The sequence below is a fragment of the Sorex fumeus genome, unplaced genomic scaffold (assembly GCF_029834395.1).
Source record: "Sorex fumeus unplaced genomic scaffold, SorFum_2.1 ptg000063l, whole genome shotgun sequence".
Lineage (NCBI taxonomy): Eukaryota > Metazoa > Chordata > Mammalia > Eulipotyphla > Soricidae > Sorex > Sorex fumeus.
Window position 1 is genome coordinate 7,887,030 of NW_026606120.1, and position 20,759 is coordinate 7,907,788.

General features: G+C 52.5%; 1 protein-coding gene across 1 annotated transcript in view; it reads left to right on the forward strand.

Moving 5' to 3' along the window:
• The first annotated feature begins 440 nt into the window (after nt 1-440).
• The window catches only part of SLC24A1 (solute carrier family 24 member 1), a 28,611-nt gene continuing 8,292 nt past the window's right edge, over nt 441-20,759 (forward strand). Inside the window, exons 1-5 of the mRNA XM_056128062.1 lie at nt 441-485; nt 2,008-3,792; nt 14,784-14,898; nt 19,165-19,248; nt 20,104-20,195. Coding sequence (XP_055984037.1) covers nt 441-485; nt 2,008-3,792; nt 14,784-14,898; nt 19,165-19,248; nt 20,104-20,195 — 2,121 coding nt within the window. The remainder of the gene's footprint in view (nt 486-2,007; nt 3,793-14,783; nt 14,899-19,164; nt 19,249-20,103; nt 20,196-20,759) is intronic.

Consider the following 20,759-nt stretch of genomic DNA (forward strand, 5'->3'; position numbering starts at 1 on the left):
GGGTATCGCTTTAAAAACATCTCAATTACTTCTCTTTTTTCTTGGGGGGGTGGTTTGGGGGTTGGGCCATACTTGACGATACTCAGGGATTACTCGTGCCTCTGCACATAGGAATTACTCCTTGTGGTGCTCAGGGGCCCATAAAGGATGCTGGGGATCAAACCTGGGTCTGGCCCTCTCCTCTGTACTATCACTCCAGCCCCAACACCTCAATACTTCTCCAACCGTCTTCCTCTCATCTCTTTTTGGTATAAAGCTTAAAACAAAATCTTCCTGCTGTCTGGCCTTGGTGAAGGTGCAATCTGCAACCTGGACCCCCAGCTAAGGCTGACTGAGCTCCTGCTTGGACCTGAGGAATGAAGGCAGGTTCTTACAGGATTACACTCAGATAGGGTTGTGGCCATGTTGACCTCACAGAGGGTCTTAGACAGTCTCTGCCCATGGACGGGGCCTTTGGGACGGGCGTGGATGCTCTTGAAGAAGAGGTTCCCTCCACCATAAGGGCCCCTGTGTGAATTGTCCCTGTCACTTGTGGGCGGACAGATCCCCATTCTCTTCTTAGGAGTGATGATGCAATGTGATGGGGTCAGGCACTGCCCATCCAGCTCCTCCTTCTCCCTGATTCTTGTGTCTTCCCAAGAATGGAATGGAGAGCACGAACTAGCTAAAGAAACTAGCTAAAGAATGGAGAGCACGAACTAGCTAAAGAAAGTGTTTCTATAAAAGGTAGAGAAGGCAAGTGGAGGGACAAGAACCCGGCTGGGACCTAGTGAGGTTTATTCCTGGGGAACAAAATAGCAAAGATGCTCCCCCGAGTGAAGGGAATGGTGGTGGGAGGGGCTACGGGAAACACAAACATTGTCTGTTTGGCCTCTTTTTATGGTTTCAGGCTTCCTGACTTCCTATTCCCTCCCTCTCTCCTCCCCAAACACCTGGGAGCTGAGGTTCTTATCACATCCGGCTACCCAGAGATTGCAGAGGTAACTGTTAATTGCTGTGGTGCCGGCGGGATGCTTTTGACATGTCCCATCGTTTTATAATGATGGTCTGAAGAACCTGTGTTCACTCTGCGGCCATCAGGGCTGCCTTCTGTTTACTGCTGGTTAGAACAGGGTGATGGAATGCTCCACTGAAGTTTCTTTACCACCATAATTAGGTCTGAGGCCTGACTCAGAGCCACGCCATGCAGGGGCCAGAGTGATAGTACAGCAGTAGGACACTTGCCGTGCATGCGGCTGACCTGGGTTTGATTCCCCGCATCCCATATGGTCCCCTGAGTACCGCCAGGAATAATTCCTGAGTGCAGAGCCAGGAGTAACCCCTGACCATCACTGGGTGTGACCAAAAAAAAAAAACCACCCGTGTTTTTTTAAAATAAATCTGCATCATTTATTTATTTTATTTAAAAAATTTTATTATTTATTATATTAGTTTTTTATAAATAAATCTGCATTAATTCTCTCTTTGGGCTGGAGCAATAGCACAGCAGTAGGGCATTTGCCTTGCACGTGGCTGGCCCAGCCGACCGGGGTTCAATTTCTCCGCCCCTCTCGGAGAGCCCGGCAAGCTACCGAGAGTATCTCGCCCGCATGGCAAATCCTGGAAAGCTCCGTATGACATATTTGATATGCCAAACACAGTGATAACAAGTCTCATAATGGAGACGTTACTGGGCACGCTCGAGCAAAATGATGAACAATGGGAGGACAGTCCTACAGTGCTAATTCTCTCTTCAGTGTCCATGGATTATTACCAAACCAGAACTTAACCCCTGAGCATCACCAGGTGTGACCCAAAAAGAAAAAAAAAATCCTACATGTATCTGTTCCTGTCTCCCTCCAGGGCCAAGTAACCTGCTCCTTCATCTTCTATCTTTGCAGCTGCCCCCAGCTGGTCTGCATGGAGACGTCTCCCCGCTCACCACCTTGAGTCCCAGCACAGCCTCTGTCTTTCCCTGCGAAGAATGAGAGGCCGTCCCTAACTGGACATACCTGCACTCCGGGGCAGCTGATCAGGATGGGGGCACAGGAGAGGCGGCGGCTCGGCCCTCGGCGCCTTCTCTGGACCCGCTTTGTCTTCCTTCTGGGAATGCTGCTCATCATTTCCATCTGCCAGCAACTGCGGAGTTCCCCAGGCCCCCCCTCGCTGTGGGGGGTGGTCTCTTCGCTACTCCCTGTGAAACTGGCCAGCCGGGACCTCGCCAGGAAGGAGGTGATGGTGAGCAGTGACCTGCCGGGATCTAGCTCTGGGACGGAGAGTGGGGCTTCAGCGACACCCGGCTGGGCTGCAGGGAGCACCTCAATTCTGCCACGAAGAGCAACAAGACCCCAGGACAGCTCCCAGCCCCCCAGTGCAGGCTTGGGGGGAGTGCCCACCACCACGCCTGGGAGAGGATCCACCTCTCCAACTGCACCCAAACCAGCAGGGGTGGAGGCGACCCCAGCATTAACCTGGGGAGGAATGAAGAGTGACCCCCCAACTCAAGCCAGGCCAGAGGTGGGGAAGCACACCCAGACCCCAGGCACTGAGCCGGAAGACAGTCATGCCACCCCCACACTCACGACTGTGAGAAGCCAGCGCGTCACACCAGGAGCTACAGCAAGAGGCAGTGAAACAACCTCCACAGTACCGGAACTCAACCCTTCCCTCACAGGAGTGGACAAAGTGGCCCCGTCCACTCTCTGGAGGGGCATAGGGCACACCCCAACTTTCCTGGACAGTGACAGAGAAACAAACTCCTTGGCTGCTCCAAGGAGTGCGAGTGGCAGAGATGTCCTTGCGAGAATGGACAGTAGTGGTTCAGCTGTCTCCCCAGGGCTCATGGGGGAGATCCGCCCCACAACTCCCCAGGAAACTGTCTCAGCGGACACCCCAGCCAGCGCCGGGCTATCCGAGGCCTCAGACACCAAGTCAAGCGGTAGCCCCCCAGGAGCCAAAGCCTCTACTGCAGCCCGGCAAGCTGGGGACCCCTTATCCAGAACCAGTGCCCCAGCCCTTAGTGCACCCCCAACCACTTTCTGGGGGCCGGCGAAGAAATCCCCGCCTGCACCCCACACCTCAGCGACTGTCCCCAGCAGGCCCAGCCCCATCACTCAGGTCCATGGCTGTGCAGTGCTGGAGCCAGCCCCCACGGTGCCCACTGCCCACTCCCCCGGCCACCCCCATTCCAGTCCCTCGGGCTCACCTGCCAGCCAGCCAGCCCACCCCCCTCAGGGAGAGTACCCCCCAGACCTGTTCAGCGTGGAGGAGCGCCGTCAGGGCTGGCTGGCGCTGCACGTCTTTGGCATGACGTACGTGTTTGTGGCGCTGGCGATCGTGTGCGACGAGTACTTCGTGCCCGCACTGGGCGTCATCACAGAGAAGCTGCGGATCTCAGAGGACGTGGCGGGTGCCACGTTCATGGCTGCGGGGGGCTCCGCCCCGGAGCTCTTCACCTCGCTCATCGGGGTCTTCATCTCCCACAGCAACGTGGGCATCGGCACCATCGTGGGCTCGGCCGTGTTCAATATCCTCTTCGTCATCGGCACCTGCTCCCTCTTCTCCCGGGAGATCCTCCACCTCACCTGGTGGCCCTTGTTCCGCGACGTCTCCTTCTACATCCTGGACCTGCTGCTGCTCATCGTCTTCTTCCTGGACAGCCTCATCGCCTGGTGGGAGAGCCTGCTGCTGCTGCTGGCCTATGCCGCCTACGTCTTCACCATGAAGTGGAACAGGCAGCTGGAGCGCTGGGTGAAGGAGCAGCTCAACACGAGGCCAGCGGCCAGGGTCAGGGCCCTCGGGGACCTCGGCAAGGTAAGGACGGGCTGGAGCAAAGGGTGGAGAGGAGAGGGAAGCCGGGACAAAGCAGACAGCAGGCCTGGCACTCGGCGCCCTAGACAGTCAGCCCTCCCTTCAAGGCTCTTTTTTGCCAGTCGCATCTGCAACAGCAACTCTGGCTTGTCCTTTGTCATCCTGTAAAAATGGTTGCCTTGGGCTGGAGCGATAGCACAGTGGGTAGGGCGTTTGCCTTGCATGAGGCCGACCCAGGTTCGATTCCCAGCATCCCATATGGTCCCCTGAGCATCGCCAGGAGTAATTCCTGAGTGCATGAGCCAGGAGTAACCCCTGAGCATCGCTGGGTGGGACCCAAAACAAGGGGGAAAAAAAAGAAAGAAAAAAAGTGGTTGCCCTTATGATTCCCCAGGGCTAGCGTGAGAAACTGAGGTCTAGTGAAGTTAAAGCTTTCAGGGCCACACAGCAGCAGGCAGTAGCATCATGACCTGAACCCCCCTGGTGTGATGGGGTCTTAGGAAATAACATTTGGGTTGGGCTTTAGACAATATTCAAGGGGCTTTCAGGCAGGATTCAATGGTCGTCTCTTCTGTGATCACTGGGTGGTGTCGAGGATTTATCTTCTTCCATTTAATTCTATTTTGTTCACGTTCTGGACATGAAATGACGAGAACATTGGATGGAGCCTTGGATAGAGTCTTGGCCTGAGAGGGAGTTTTCATTTTATTTTATTTTAATTTAATTTAATATCATTTTTTGCGTCACACCTGGCATTGTATCATACACTTAGGAATTACTCCTGGCAGTGCTCGGGGGACCAGATGGGATGCTGGGAATTGAACCTGTGTTGGTCACGTGCAAGGCAAACGCCCTACCTGCTGTGCTATCGCTCCAGCCCCGAGAGAGGGAGTCTTCAGTTGTGAAATATTATATGGCAAAGGCCAGAGAGATAGTCCAGCAGATAAGGTGCTTGCCTGGTAGATGGCTGACCTGGACTCGATCCTTCACACACATGTGGTTCCCTGAGCCTCTCCAAGTGTGATCCCTGAGCACAGAGATAGGAGTAAGTCCTGAGCACTGTCAGGTGTGACTGAAAAACAAAAATCAAAAGAGTAAAATGGTGAGGAGCAGAAGGAATAAAATAAATGTCAGAGCAGACAGGGCCTCCATGCAGCCCTGACAGATAAGTAGCCTGGGATGAGGCCCTTTCTGCTCCCCAGAGAGCCAGCCCTGCAGCTTCCTGCCAGCCCCCAGTACTACTTCTGAGAATTTCTCTGCATCTCTGAAGAACCTTTATGCTAAACTCACACGTGACTCTATAGCCAGAACTGGAGACTGGGGAGCTGGGCTCTGAAAATTCATCTCACAGCTGTTTGGTCCTTGAACCTCCAACATGAGGTCAACCTGGGGGTCACAGTTTCCATTCATCTCCGACTTCTAAAGGATGAATTTGGGGGAAGGTTCTCTCACAATCTGCATGTTTCAGGTTTCAGGAAAGCTCTGGAGTGAGCAGAAATTTGCATGCAAAGAGCAGAAGGACTTAGTATTTAATCCAGGGCAGTTCTGATGCGTGAGCAAGGTGGAGGCCAAATTCAGTGACAGATGCACCAGCGAGACAAAATGTACTTCCTTTAGGATTCTTGATACATGGTGTTGATTTAACCAGAGCGTGGAATAGAGTTGGAAACTAGGGTTCGAGTCATGTTCTGCCTCTCACAATGACCTCAAGAATGTCCCCTCTCTTCTCCGCTGAAAATGACCAAGTCAGTGAACCACCGAAAGTTCCTGTCTAGCTTTGACATTCATTGATAATGTCCTGTGTTCTGGGAGGCCCAGTGCTGCTGTCCCCTGACTGATCTGGTGGGCATCACCCTGATACCCCTAAGGGTCTTATTTGCAGAAGCCACCACAGGAGAGCTTGCCTGGCCAGCAGGTATTGGAACTGGGCGCCAGTGTCCAGCGCTACATTCAATCAACACCGTTTCCCACTAGAGTGCAGCTCCGCAGTCCCGAGGCTGAGAGAGAGAGAGAGAGGAGAGAGAGAGGGAGAGAGAGAGAGAGAGAGAGAGAGAAGGGGGAGAGAGAGAGGGAGAGAAAGACAGAGAGAGACAGAGAGAGGGAGAGAAGAGAGACAGAGAGAGAGAATGGGAGACAGAGAGACAGAGAGAAAGAGGGAGGAAGGGAGGGAGGGAGGGAGAGAGAGAGAAAGAGGGAGGGAGGGAGAGAGAGCGCTAGGCTCTGAGCACTCTTCCACTTCATTGGGGAGGCCAGGGAGGCCAGCATGGAGTCCCACTCTCTCATCAGAGGAAAGCAGTTTTCAAAATACCTTGACTTGCCTCCTGTCATTCTGGTTTTATTGAAACTTTGTGAACTCTGAATTTTCCATTTTGCCAGAACTATATCCATTTCCCATAGAGCAAAGCTTATCAAGTGAATAAAGAGTAATTCTGAGTTTCAAAGAGAGCTTCTTAACCTACTTAAGACAGACTTTGAGGGCTTTAGTGGCAGTTCTGATGACAACTCAGTTTTTATCTCTTTGTTGAAAGAGATCCAGTGTGATTTTTAAATAAACGCCATTAATTTTTTAAAGGCAGAACTTCTTGCCATTAACAGCCATGTTTTGAAATCATTCAAATTAACTCAAGAACTATCACATTTAAAATTTTTTTTAAATGATTAAAAATGCATTGAGGGGCTGGAGAGATAGCACCTCCTCTTCCTCCCTCCCCTCCTCCTCCTCCTCCTCCTCCTCCTCCTTCTCCTCTTCTTCTTCTTCTTCTTCTTCTTCTTCTTCTTCTTCTTCTTCTTCTTCTTCTTCTTCTTCTTCTTATTCTTCTTCTTCTTCTTCTTCTTCTTCTTCTTCTTCTTCTTCTTCTTCTTCTTCTTCTTCTTCTTCTGTTGTGCAGGGCTTCCTCCTGGCTCATGCACTCAGGAATTACTTCTGGCAGTGCTTGGGGGACCATATGGGACACTGGGAATCGAACCCAGGTCGGCCCCGTGCAAGGCAAATGCCCTACCTGCTGTGCTATTGCTCCAGCCCCCCCAGGTTTCTTCTTGAAAGAGAGAGATAAAAGAGAGAGAGTGAGAGTGAGAGAAAGGCAGAGAGAGAGAAAGAAGGAACAATCTCTATTCCCATTTCTGTCACTGTCACTGTCCTCTCGTTGTTCATCGATTTGCTTGAGCGGGCCCAGTAACATTGTGAGACTTTTTGTTACTGTGTTTGGCATATCGAATATGTCACGGGGAGCTTGCCAGGCTTTGCCGTTCAGGGGAGACACTCTCAGTAGCTTGCTGGGCTCTCTGAGAGGGGTGGAGGAATCGAACTCAGGTCAGCCTGGTCAGCTGCATGCAAGGCAAACGCCCTACCCACTGAGCTATTGCTCCTCCCCATAATTCATGAAACATGACTCTGTGAAGATCAAATCTTTGACCTGGTAAAATCATGTTTGTTTGTTTTTTTTTTGTGGGGGGGGTTGTTTGGTGTTTTTGGGTCACAGTCATTGTTACTCCAGGTTCTGTGCTCAAGGGGTACCTCTCCCCGCCCAGGGGGTTTGTGTTGGTTTGTACCAGTGCTGTCAGGAGTTTCACTTTAATAGTGGAAACGAATTAGTCCTGCTGTGTCCCTCACACCTGACTTCCGGCTTCCCCCTCTCCTTGGCTAAGAAACCTCTTGGTGCAGCCTCTCTGGAAGATGTCTCAGAAACCCAGGACTTACTGAGCCAGCCAGGCCCCGGCTAGTGAGGGGGGACCAGGCCACGACCGGAAGCTGAGAGAGAGGCCTGGCCAGGCAAGGCGTGAGCCATGGGGGCGAGAGATGGGTGGCTGAATGAGCTCTGTCTCTCCTTGACAGAGGCAAGAGCAAGAAAGCCTTGTGGTCCTCCACCCTGGGCTGCTGCCAGCCAGCCTGGACTGGACTGAGGTGGGGGAGTGGCCACGGCAGGCTCAGCATTGCCACCAGAAGGGGGAACTGTCTTCCTGTCTCCACAGGGCCCAGCCTGGCATGCCGCTAGCTGGAGGTCTGTTTCCTCAGGGAACTGGAATAATTTAGACAAACAAGGGATGGGGGAAGGAATATTTACCCCACTCCCTCCACACACTATCTTAGTAACTTCTCATCCAGCCTGAGATGGTTATTCTCATTTTGCAGATGAGGAAACTGAGGCTTACAGAGAATAACCAATCAAAAATCAAAATTACTCAACCAGTGAGTGGCCCTAATCACAGGTACCTGCATACTTATGTAAGAGTCTTAACTCAGGCTTCATTGTTTGCTATCCCTGTTATTCTGGGTAAGACTTTGCCACTCAATAAACCTATATTGTTATTAATCATCAACAGAAGACTAGATATTAATATAAAAGCCAATTTATCTTCGGTGTCTTGCAGTAGTATAGAGTTTCAAGGGTATAATTTCATGCTTGTATCTGCATGAAGTTTGAATGCCATCCCACTGCACACACAGGATCCCTCCACCATTCTTCCTGCCCACAGTTTCTCACTCACCATCACAGTTTTCACTGAGTTGAGGAGTTAGCTCTGTTGTTGGTTGGTTTTTTGACCTTTGTTTTATTCATATTCCTTTGGAATTTGCTTTTCACCTCTCTACTGATTTTAGGTCTTTGCTCTTTTTTTCTTCCTCAGTTTTGTCTTATTTTGTTTACTTATTTGCTCCCACGTGCTTTCTTATTTGTTGAGAGAGTTCTTTATGTTGTTTGGGTATTAACTCTGATGTATAATGTGTAAATATCTCCTCCGTTTGCTCAGTTACCTTTAATTTTTTAATTTAATTTTTTTGCTTTTTGGGTCACACCTGGTGAGGCACAAGGGTTATTACTGGCTCTGCACTCAGGAATTACTCCTGGCGGTGATCAGGGGACCATATGGGATGCTGGGGATTGAACCTGGGTCAGTCGTGTGCAAGGCAAACACCCTACCTGCTGTGCTATCACTCCAACCCCTAGCTTTGATTTTTTCCTTTCCAGTTTCTCTCTTTTTTTTTTTGGCCACATTTGGTGGTGCTGAGGGGTTATCACCAGCTCTGCCATGCAGGGATTGCTCCTGGCAGTGTTTGGAGTGCCAGACACCCAACCTACCCAATTTTGGGCTCCTGCATGCTAAGCATGCCCTGGGTCCTTCAAGCTTTTTTTTTTTTTTCACTTGATGTAGTCTAGTGGTAGAGGGAAGTGTTCAGCCGGGGGGAAGAGGAGGTGGTGCTGAAAGGTGGTGAAGTAGGTATGAAACCCTCTTAGGGTACTGTACTACTGTGGTACTGTAGACCACAATGCAAAAACACGCATGTGTATCGGTGTGGGTGTGTTTGTGTATGGGTATGTGCTATGTGTAAAAACGGCCCTCCATGCTCAACCTTGGCCCCAGAGTATAGGGAGAAGGAGAGAAAGAGTGGAAGGGTATGGGGGGAGGGGAGAAGAGACAGATAAGAAGTAACAGGGCCCAGGCCAGGGGAGTCAGTTACAAAGGTGTTAAGGAATGACAGAGCCAATGTTCAAACCATAGAGTCAACAACACTGAATCAAGAGGCCCAAACTTTAACAACCAACCTCAGAAAGGGGCCTGTCACGAGGGCAGGCCTGAGGGATGGATATGGGAGGGAGCCTGGGAACATTGGTGGAGGGAAGTTGACCCTGGTGGCGGGATGGGTGCTGAGATATTGTATGTCTAAAACTCAACTACGAATAGCTGTGTAACTCTGGTGCTCTAATAAAAATATATGGAAAGAAGAAAATAAAACAAAATGCCCATCCTAGAGGCAAACTGGTGGGTGGGAGGCAGATGGAGGAGAGCGGCAGTGGGGAGGGAAGTGGAGACTGGGAAAGGGGTCAATACTGAAACATGGTCTCCCCGAAGGGATGGAGCGATAGCACAGCGGTAGGGCGTTTGCCCTGCACGCAGCCAACATGGCCGACCCGAGTTCGATTCCTCCGCCCCTCTCGGAGAGCCCGGCAAGCTAGTATCTCGCCCACACAGCAGAGCAAGTTACCCGTGATGTATTCGATATGCCAAACACAGTAACAACAAAGTCTCCAATGAAGACGTTCCTGGGCCCGCTCGTGCAAATCGATGAACAACGGGAGGACAGTGACAGTGACAGTGTCTCCCCGAAACCCAGTCATGAATAGTTTGACATAGTCCTATGTGTTTCTTATTTGTGTTCTCCTTTCCAGTGGACTCTGCCCTGATGCCAGGGGTCTGAAGAACATTATCAGCTTTTTTTCTTTTTGGGTCACACCTAGCAATGCACAGGGGTTATTCCTGGCTCATGCACTCAGGAATTACTCTTGGTAGTGCTTGGGGGACCATATGAAATGCTGGGGATTGAACCTGGGTCGGCCGCATGCAAGGCAAACACCCTACCTGCTCTGCTATGGCTCCAGCCCCACATTATCAGCTTTTCTTCTCTCTACTGTATGATTTAGGCTCACTGTAGTTTATGGTTTGATTGCATTTTTTTGTTAGTTTATTTAAGTGATGATGTTGAATGGACAAACTGGCGGCAGGCTACCGAATGTAGCCTGCCCACACGGCAGAGTCTGGCAAACTCCCCGTGGCATACCCAATATGCCAAATACCAGTAACAATGATGGGTCTCATTCTCCTAAAGAGCCTTGAATATAGCACTTTCTTAAAAATCTCAGGGATAGGATGAAGGAGACGTTACTGGGGCCTGCTCGAGGCAATCGACGAATAACAGGATGGTCGTGATTCGTGATGTTAAATGATGATCTAGTTTCATTTTTTTCTGTATGTGGGTGTCTCATCCCCACTCATTGAAGAAGCTTTCTGGACTCGGCTCCTTTTTTGTAGATTAGAGGTCAGTATACGTGCAGATTGATTTCTGGGCTCTCTGGCCTACTCCATTGGCCTGTGCATATGTTTTGGCACTCTGGGCAAGCCTTTACTATGAAGCGCCGAAATGAAAGATGGTGTGGAAGGTAGGAAAATGGCTCGCAGGGATGGTGTGGCCTACTCCTGGGTCACTGGCTTCCTGCTGCTGCTGAGCTCCTGAAATTGGGCTTGGTCAGAACTTGGTTACATTAACTTTGCTGCAAGTATTAAATGCAGATTTAAAAGGTCTAATGGCACTCTATGCAAAATACTGCATCAATATTTCAATTGTGAATTACATTTAATCACCATATTTAAACATACAGATTTAGATCAAGTATATTATTTATTTATTTATTTATCGTTTTCTGGGTCACACCAGGCAATGCACATGGGTTACTCCTGGCTATGCACTCAGGAATTACTCCTAGTGGTGCTCGGGGGACCATATGGGGTGCTGGGAATCGAACCCAGGTCGGTTGTGTGCAAGGCAAAAGCCCTATCTGCTGTACTATTGCTCCAGCCCAAGTATATTATTAAAATTAACTTGACCCGTTTCTTTAACTTTTGGAAAATGTGATGGCGGGAGAGCCTGGTGTCACATCCGTGGCTTGTGTTCTGTTTCTGTGGTGCAGGCAAGAGGCCCAAGTGACCCCAGCTGAGGAGTCCAGCTCCCTCCTAAGTATGAAACCCCCTTAGCCACAGTACTATAAACCACGGTGCAAAAATACGCATATGAGTGGGTGTGGGGCACATGGTGTGCTTGGAGTCTCTCTGGCTGGGGTTGGAGAGAAAACCAGAAGGAGGAACAGATCGGGGCTGAGGCAGCAGATGAAGATGAGGCCATGCTTAGGGCTCTCGGAGCAAGCAGTGATGCCTGATTGGACGTGACCTTCAAGGGAGAGGGAGTGAGTCAGGGAGACCTTTGCTTTGACACCCAGGCTCAGACGGGTTCTCTATTTGGTGCAGTCCTGTGCAAAGTCCCTGGTTCATGTCCCCTCAGTGGGGGCAGAATTCAGGCCAGGCAGCCCATGGATCTCTGCCTAGTGAAAACAAAACAAATAAACAAAAAAAAAAAATAGAAAGAAAAAAAAACAGAGCCACCCAGTTCTACCAGCCAGATGCCTTTCCCGTTCCTCCGAAGCCCAGTCCCTTGGTCTTTGCCTTTCAGTCTAGAGCTTTGTCACACGGGTGCTGTCATCAGTCTTAGATCTCTCCGGTCAGAGAACCTGCATCCATGCTGGGCGAGCACAGCCCCTGCAGGGGCAGGTGGCCAGGAAGTGGGGGAGGGAAGAGGAGTCCTGGGCAGGCGGTGCTGCCTGCATTTTCCTGAGCTGAGCAGAGGAGAGAGTTCTAGTACAAGTTCAGCTTTGGCGGGTTCTAGAGGTGCAGAGAGACAGTTAACGACCCAGGGCCCTGGAGGCCTGTGGGAGTTTGAGCTTATTCAGCTGCCTTCATCAAGCTCCTAGGACCAAGAATTCAGCAAGCTCTTGCCTTGCACTCTGCAGATCTGGGCTCAATTCCTGGCACCCCCATAAAGTCCCCCAGCCTTGCCAGGAATGACCCCTGAGCACATAACCAGGAGTAAACCCTGAGCACCACTGGGTGTGACCCACAAACAACAAAAGGCGATACAGCCTTTGTCAAGACAGAAGTTAGAGCAACAGAGATGGCTGTGGTATAAGTTCACTACACTCACAACCCTGTCCCACACCCCCACCACCCCCCAGCTCTGCACTCAGGTGTCATGCTTGGTGAGCTCAGGGAATGAATGGGGTGCTGGGGATCGAACCCAAGTTGGTCACATGCTAGGCAAGCATCTTGTTCACTGTACTATTGCTCTGATCCCTCACCCTGAATTTTCTGGAGGAAAAAACAGTAGACACAAAGTAATGAGAAGGGCACTTTAGGCAGAGGGAAAAGGCATGAAACAGAGTAGAGAAGTTGAGATAGTTAGATATATTTGTAGGACAGTTTTTTTTTGTTTGTTTGTTTTTTGGGTCACACCCGGCAATGCTCAGGGGTGACTTCTGGTTCTGCACTCAGGAATTACTCCTGGTGGTGCTCAGGGGACCATATGGTATGCTGGGAATTGAACCCGGCTTGGCCATGTGCAAGGCAAACGCCCTACCAGCTGTGCTATCGCTCCAGCCCCAGGACAGTTTTTTTAAAAATTTTAATTAATTAATTAATTAATTAATTTTAGTGAGGGCTGGAGCGATAGCACAGTGGGTAAGGCATTTGCCTTGCACAGGGCCAACCCAGTTTCAATTCTTTTGCCCCTCTCGGAGAGCCAGGCAAGCTACCAAGAGTATCTCACCCGAGATGTATTGGATATGCCAAAAACAATAACAATAAATTCACGATGGAGATGTTACTGGTGACCGCTCAAGTGAATTGGTGAACAATTGGAGGACAGTGACAGTGACGATTTTAGGGAGCTTGGGGGCCACGACTGGTGATGCTTAGGGGTCACTCCTGGCTCTGCACTAGGAAATTGTGGTGTTGGTGGACCATATGGGATGCTGGGGATCAAACCTGGGTTGGCTGCATGCAAGGGAAATGCCCTCCCTGCTTTTCTGGCCCAATTCAGGGGACAATTTATTCATTTATTCACTCGATGGTTTTTGAATCTTCGTTAAGTGCTGGCTAACACTTTCATGCACGGAGTGATGAATGGACATGCAGGACCGTCTGCTTGCGTGCCAGAGGCGGCTTGTCTATCTGTATGTCCTGGTCTCTCTGGATAAGCTGAGATGTGCTACGGAGGAAGAACCAGGCTCTAGAACAGAGTGAGCAGGGCTGGGAAGGTCAAGTGTCAGAAACACAGACAGTGGGGGTTGGGGACAGTGTTTCAAGTGAAGGACCAGGGACCATGTGTATTGCTTGGGAGTCTCTCCTGGCAGTGCTGGGGTTCCAGGCAATGCTGGGGATGGAACCCGGGTTTCCGGCATGCATATGCTCAGTCCTTTGAACTAAGTCCTGATTTGGAAGGTGCATTTAAGGGGCCAGAGACAGCTGGTATGAGAGACCGTGGTGAGTGAACACATTACTTGGGGACACTGGATACAGGTGTGGTGACAGCATTCTCTGAGATCACTGGTTATCTGGGTGTGCGTCTGCTTTCTCTGTCCTTGCAGAGGAAAGAGGAAGAGGCAGCGTGTTCAGTATCTAGTTCGTGGTGAACTTGGGCCTCAGATTTGCATCTATACAATGACTGGATGAGTCAAACGCCAGCATGATCTCAAAGCTTAATCATTTGAATGCTTAATGCTTTTTTTTTTTCTTTTGGGCTACACCCAGCGATGCTCAGGGGTTCCTCCTGGTTCTGCATTCAGGAATCACTCCTGATAGTGCTTGGGGGACCATATGGAATGCCGGGGATCGAACCCAGGTCGGCCATGTGCAAGGCAAACGCCCTATCTTGCTGTACTATTTCTCTGGCCCTGATGCTTAAAGCTTTTAATGTCTCCAAATTAAGAGAATCATCGGAGAGGTCCTGGGGACAGGGGAGTCTGAGGTTTCTGAGAAATGGCGATTTAGCTGTCTTGGGAAATGTGGCAATCAGAGGCAGGGGGTCCTGGAGCCTGGATTATACAGGGGAGACCCTGGAGGCAGAGGTCACCTGGAGAATACCTTCAGCCAGTGGACACTGCGTGAGCACAGCCACTAGGGGGCGTGCGAGGACAGCTCCACAAGGACAGGTTCTGGCTGGGGGTGGGGGTGGGGTGCAGCTGGGGTCTGACTTTGCCTCTCTGGGTGGATCAGATAGTATTTGGGGAGTGTCATGAGAATGAGTTGAGCTGAGCCCCGTGTGTGTCTGTGGGTATCTGTGAAGGTCTGTGAGCAGGTGGGAGGAGAGGCCTAGGATGCAGAAGCCCCTTGGCCTGGGCCCCTGAGTTTCTTGAAGTCTTTGTCCCCTTAATGTCGGGGGACGGGGAGACCATAGCCATGGAGGGTCGGGACTGGGTGTGTGTCCCTGTGGTGTGAGTGGAGGCGGGTGAGGGACTGTGTCTGCCCAGTCTGTGTGGAGCCTGGACTCAGCCAGTGGGGGTCAGCCCTGCAGAGAGGAAGCAGTGGGGGTGCCCTCCGGGGAGGCCTGTGCTTCTGCCCCGCCTCTGGGTGAGGGCACTGGGCCCACTGAGGCCCGTGTGACTCTCCCTGCCCAGCTCCCGTCTGTGTCCATGCTCACCCGTGAGAGCAGCTCCCCGTCTCTGCACAACAGCACCATCCGCAGCTCCATCTTCTGGCTCATGCTCCACAGCCTGGACCCGCTGGGGACAGGTAAGCGAGGCGGTGCCCACCCTGCTGGCCGCAGCCTGGCCGGGGCTGAGGCGCAGGTGGGAGGAATGAGGCTGCGGGAGCCCGGTGGGAGAGAGTGACACTCCTGGAGCCCAGGCCCATGGGTGGCCCCTCCTGCCCTCACCCTGTCAAAGCAAAGGGTTCTGTGGTGACTGATGGGGATGGGGTGCCAGGGGCCCCAGGTCAGCTCAGGGCCCACCAAGTCTCCAGACAAGCAGCTCCACCAGGGCTGCTCCTGAGGTCCTTCCTGGGTAGCCTCCCTGCTCTGGCGTCCTAGGATCCGGGGAACCCCAAATCCCAAAGAATACCCAGGTAGGGGCTGGAGCGATAGCACAGAGGGTAGGGCGCTTGCCTTGCATGCAGCCGACCCAGGTTCGATCCCCCCCATCCCATATGGTCCTCTGAGCACTGCCAGAAATAATTCCTGAGTGCAGAGCCAGGAGTAACCCCTGTGTATTGCCAGGTGTGACCCAAAATGTAAAAGAAAAAAAAAAGAATACCCAGGTAGGAAGCCTCTAGGGATGGTGGGGGCTTAGGCAGGGTCCAGAGTGCAGTGGGTCTGATGTCCAACCTCCCTCAGTCCCTCTTCCCACAGGCTGCCCTCAACAACTTCCGGTGCAGGGTCATGGTTGGGGCGGGGGGGGGGGGGTGGTCAGAATTACCCCAGTCCTTATCAGACACAATATTTTTGGGTTTCCAGAGTCTCGTGCAATGGCCTGAGAAAAACAGAGACTAGCAGGTCATCAGCCATCCTTAGGACATTGTCACAGGGAGCCCTGTGTAACTTTGAGAGAGGTTGCCCCCAACTGGAGACCACCCCCAGGTGTCAGCTCCGGAAAAACACATTTTTTTTTTCTTTTTGGGTCACACCTGGCAGTGCACAGGAATTACTTTTGGCTCTGCACTCAGGAATTACTCCTGGCGGTGCTCAGGGAACCATATGGGATGCTGGGAACTGAACCCGGGTAGGCCGCGTGCAAGGCAAATGCTCTACCCACTGGGCTATCGCTCCAGTCCCACAGTTGGGGTTTTTGAGCCCAGCAGCTAGTGCAGGGATGAAAACTGAGTCTGGACAGAGCGGCCCTTGTAGGGGCTCAGCCACAGGCACCTTCTAGGGGACTGGCCCTTCTGTCTGTGGGAGCTGCCACTGGCCACGTGTCCTCACAGGACTCTGTGATGCCGACCCACTGGGTGCAGAGGGGGAGACTGAGGAGATCAGCAGCGCGGCGAGAGGGGACAGGACCCACACTCGTGCCCTGAGGGTACAGGCAGCTGTGGGGGAGCCATGGCTGTTGGTTTGGGGGGTTGCTCTGGGCTGACCTGGCTCAGCCCTGACTGCCCAGGACCAGCATAAGGAAGACTTGCCCTCAGACACTCTGGTCTGCTTTCTATTCAGCTGTCTGAGGAGCCTGCTCTGCAGGGGTTCCAGCTCTTTCCACAGAGCTCAGCTGCGCTCCAACCTCTCACCTGTCCTCAGAGGGGGTTTCTCCTTCTAGCGATTTCACTTAGGACTGTGTGTGTGTGTGTGTGTGTGTGTGTATGTGTAAGTCAGACAGAGTGTGAGAGTGCTTGTGGGTATGTGTGTATGAAAGTCAGATGTGAGAGTCAGTGTGTATGAGAGAGTGTCAGAGTGTGTGTGAGTCAGTGTTTGTGTGTGTGCAAGAGTCAGAGTGTGTGTGAGAGTCAGTGTGTGTGAGAGAGTTAGTGTGTGTGTGTGAGAGAGTCAGTGTGTGAGAGAGAAATTGTGTGTGTGAGAGAGTCAGTGTGTGAGAGAGAAATTGTGTGTGTGTGAGAGTCAGTGTGTGTGAGAGTCAGTGTGTGTGAGTCAGTGTGTGTGAGAGTCAGTGTGTGTGTGAGAGAGTCAGTGTGCATGTGAGAAAGTCAGTGTGTATGTGAGAGAGAGTCAGTGTGTGTGAGAGAGTTGGAATGTGTATGAGAGAGTGTGTGTGAGAGTCAGTGTATGTGAGAGACTCAGTGTGTGTGTGTGTGTGTATTGAGAGCATGTGTGTGAGAGTACATGAGAGTCACAATACATGTGTGAATGAGTGTGTGAGAGAAAGTCAGAGTCATGAGAGAGTCAGAGTGTGTGTGAGTCAGAGTGCATGTGTGAGAGATAGGGGGGAGAGATGGTGGAAGGGAGGGAGAGAGACAGAGAGAGTGCTGCCACAACCCTGCTTTCCCACGTGTCCAGGGGGCTGTGTCAGCCCCTCCAGCCACCAGACAGGGCCCCTTTGATACCCGCCCTCTGTGTGCAGGGCAGACTAAAGTGTCTGACCTGTGCCCACGCACATGAGAGTTGTGTGGACGAAGGTGGCCCCGTGCCCTGCTGCAGTGTCTCCACTCTGCCGGGCAGCTGTGGGCAGGCCCCGGCCGTGAGGGAGCACAGGCGTCAGGGAGACTTTGCAGGCTGCTGTGAGCACTGAGCTGGCTGGGGGCAAGAGTCCTAGGCCTGAGGCCTTCCCACTCACCTGGGACCAAGTAGCCGGATCCACGTGGCTCTCCACATTGCCCCATCTCTGTCCGAATGTGTGTGGACTCGTGGTCCCGTGGGGTCACTCCACACGCAAGCCGTCTGGAATGCCAGCCTTGTGGACACAGACTTGCCTCCTGGCCTGGGCAGCTGCTCTCAGTCACTGCTCTCAGCTCATCAGTGTCGTTAGAGCTCAAGTCCAAGTGCTTTTGGATGCCAGACAGCGTTTCAGCTTGTTCGTGTATATATTCATCTGCTCCTTCAATGAGTCTGAGCTATTACTAGTGAGGGCAGATGAAGGAATAGAACCAGAGTTCCATGCCCCGACTGACTGCCTGGCACCAGAGGGGGGCCTAACATAATGATAGTGAATTGCAGGTGCAAAAGCATCCTTGTGACCTGTCTGATGCACTCCTGCATCAGTGCTCTGGGATGCCAGGGTGCAGCTTCTCTAGAGAAGGGATGCCGAGGCTTAGAGGGTGCACACAATCCCTGTGGCCACCCAATGCTCAGAGGCAGACAGGCTGTCTTCCCCTGTGTGTGTGTGTGTGTGTGTGTGTGTGTGTGTGTGTGTGTGTGTGGTGGCTGTTTTGGGCCACAGCGGTTGTGCTCAGAGACTGCTTCTGCAGAGAGTGCTGGGGAACTGGGACATGGGACTGAGAACTGAATCGAATTTGGCCCTAGACAAGGCGAGTGCCTTCACTCCTGTGCCATCTCCCCACTCTCCCACTCTTCTGGCCGCACCATCTGCACATACACTGTGGCATCCAGGAGGAAGCCCCTGTCTGCACTGGTGCTGTGGGGCCGAGGGCTGGAAGGAGGCCCTGCTCTGAGTCCAGGTGGCCGGGATCAAAGCGTGTGGGCCGGAGTCCGGCTGTGGCTCCTTCCTGGCCCCACTCTCAAATCTGGGTGCAAGGAAAGCGCCCTTCTTGCCATCCTCTTTCCTGGTGCAGCTTCTTCCTGGGTAGGTGTGAGGTTCTCCTGTAGTGGGGAGTCGAGGCACCCGGTCACCTGTAACATCATTCCAGAGTTAGGCAGAGATTTCGGTAGATTCAAAGAAAGGCAGCTTCAGAGAACCGACTCTGGGCCTGGTAAAATCCGCTGACTCCTCCGACATCCCCCATATTGCGGCATCCCAGCCAGGCTCCCGGAACTAGAGCAGGAGCCTCTGAACACCCAGGCAGGCTTCCCTGCCTACAAAGGAACCATCCCCTCTGGTCCCAGAGCCTTAGTGTGTTCTGGAAGGCGACAGACGGCAGGAAGGGAAGAGGCTTTTCAAGGCTACAGACAGTCAGTGTGACTCTGCAGAGGAATCAGTTGCTTTTGTGTATTTATTTTAGGGCCACATCTGACAATGCTCAAGGCTTCCTCCTGGTTCTTTTATCAGGAATCACTCCCGGCAGGGCTCAGAGGCCCTATGGGATGTCAGGGATTGAACTTGGGTTGGCCATGTGAAAGGCAAGAACCCTACCCGCCTTACTATTTATTGTTCTGGATCCAGTCAGAGAATTTAAAACATATTTGGGAGTGGAGGGACCAGGAAGATAGTTCAAAGGGATGGAGTGCCTGATTAAGGGTCCATTTCATACCCTCTCTCCCCTTCTCCCCAGCACTGCTAGGTGTGACATCCTCCTCCCAACAAAAAACCCCCTAAAGCTAAGAGTTTGGGAGTTGGGTACCATGAATAAGTCTGGTGGACTAGAACCAGGACGTCCCCATCTTCAAGCCAGACTCCCCCTGCTCCCCGCGTGGTGAGCTGTCTCCTTCCTCCTTCACAGCCGGTGCCTCCAAGGACAAGGGGCCAGAGAGCTTGAATCACAAGGCCCAGGCCGAGCCTGCACCCCAGGCTGAGAACAAACCAGGTGAGAGGAGCGTGAGACGGGCAGTTCCTCCTGTACCTGCTCCTTCTTGCTGGCCAGGGTTCAGTGGGGCCACATGGTCGCTCCAGGCAGATGACTGCAGTGGTGAAGGGCACTGCCCAGCTCCATCAAGGTGCTCAGCTGGGCCAGACGAAGCCTGGCATGATCGTGGCTCTCTCGCTTCCCTTGTGCTCAGTCTTCGCCTGGAAGAGGCGCTTTCAGATTCCATTTCTGCTGGCTGTCACTTCTAACGGAGCTGGTGGGAATTGGTCTGAGACTACCCACTCCGGTGAGGGAAGGCCAAGGTCTTGGTGACAGCTGGCTGGGGTCGGGGCAGCACACCAGAGCCTGCCAGAGCCATTCAACAACCCTGGAGGGAGGTAGAATAGCAGGCATTCCCCTTTCTAGAGATAAGGAAATAGAGGCTCAGAGAGATTTGCCCAAAGTCAAACAGCCAAGAAATGAACCAACTCCAGTCTTCCTTACTTTCCAAGTCTCTGTTTCCCAATGCAATCATGCTTCCAAGATGCTGCCTTTGAAATCCTAAAATGCTTTGAAATCCTGTCCTACTCTTGGAGGAAGGAGCTTTGCCCCTTCCCGCTCCTGCTGTCCACCCTTTCCCAATCTCCCCAGTCACGTCCGCTAGGGCAGGAACATGGGCACCCAGTGGGAGCAGGGATGGCTACTGCCTGGCTGTTCCCTGGCAGTGTCCACGTCACACTTTCTTTTTCCTACAAACAAGAACCCCAGCTCCTGTGCCCGCCGAGCTGGTGGGTACCCCTGGAGAGACAGGGACCTGTCGGCTGCCTTTGGGAGTGGACATTGTCCTCTGACCTGTCCCATGTTTATCCTTTGAAGAGGAGGAGCCGGCCAAGCTCCCAGCAGTCCCGGCCACACCAGACCCAGCACCGGCCACCACAGGTCATGAGGAGAAGGACCCTGGCAGGCAGGTAGGTGCACCTGGGGCTACAGGTGTGATAGTGCCCATGTACAGGGGTCAGTGAGCCCAGGGGGCTGGGGATGCCAGGGATGGTGAAGTAGGTGCCACAGGTGAGCACCCACCTCAGAACCTTCTAGAACTCAGTTTGTCTGCAGGGTCTGATGTTGCCCGCAGGAGCCCAAAGTTCTCGCAGCCTGCACAGAGGGCTCTGCTTTCCACACTGTGCTCCCTCTAGCCCCGGCTTTGTTCCCCGCCATGTGGCTTCACATCCTGGGTCCCAGCACCTCCTCCAGGCTCGGGAAAGCATCCTTTTTTTTTTTTTTTTTTTTTTTTTTCTTTTTGGGTCACACCTGGCACAGGAGTTCCTTCTGGCTCTGCACTCAAGAATTACTCCTGGCGGTGCTCGGGGGACCATATGGGATGCTGGGAATCGAACCTGGGTCGGCCGCGTGCAAGGCGAATGCCCTACCCGCTGTGCTATCACTCCAGTCCCAGGAAAGCATCTCTGAGGCAGGTTTCCCCCAGCACACACCTGTGGTGCCGTCCTCAGGGACCTAATCATCATTGCCCTTCT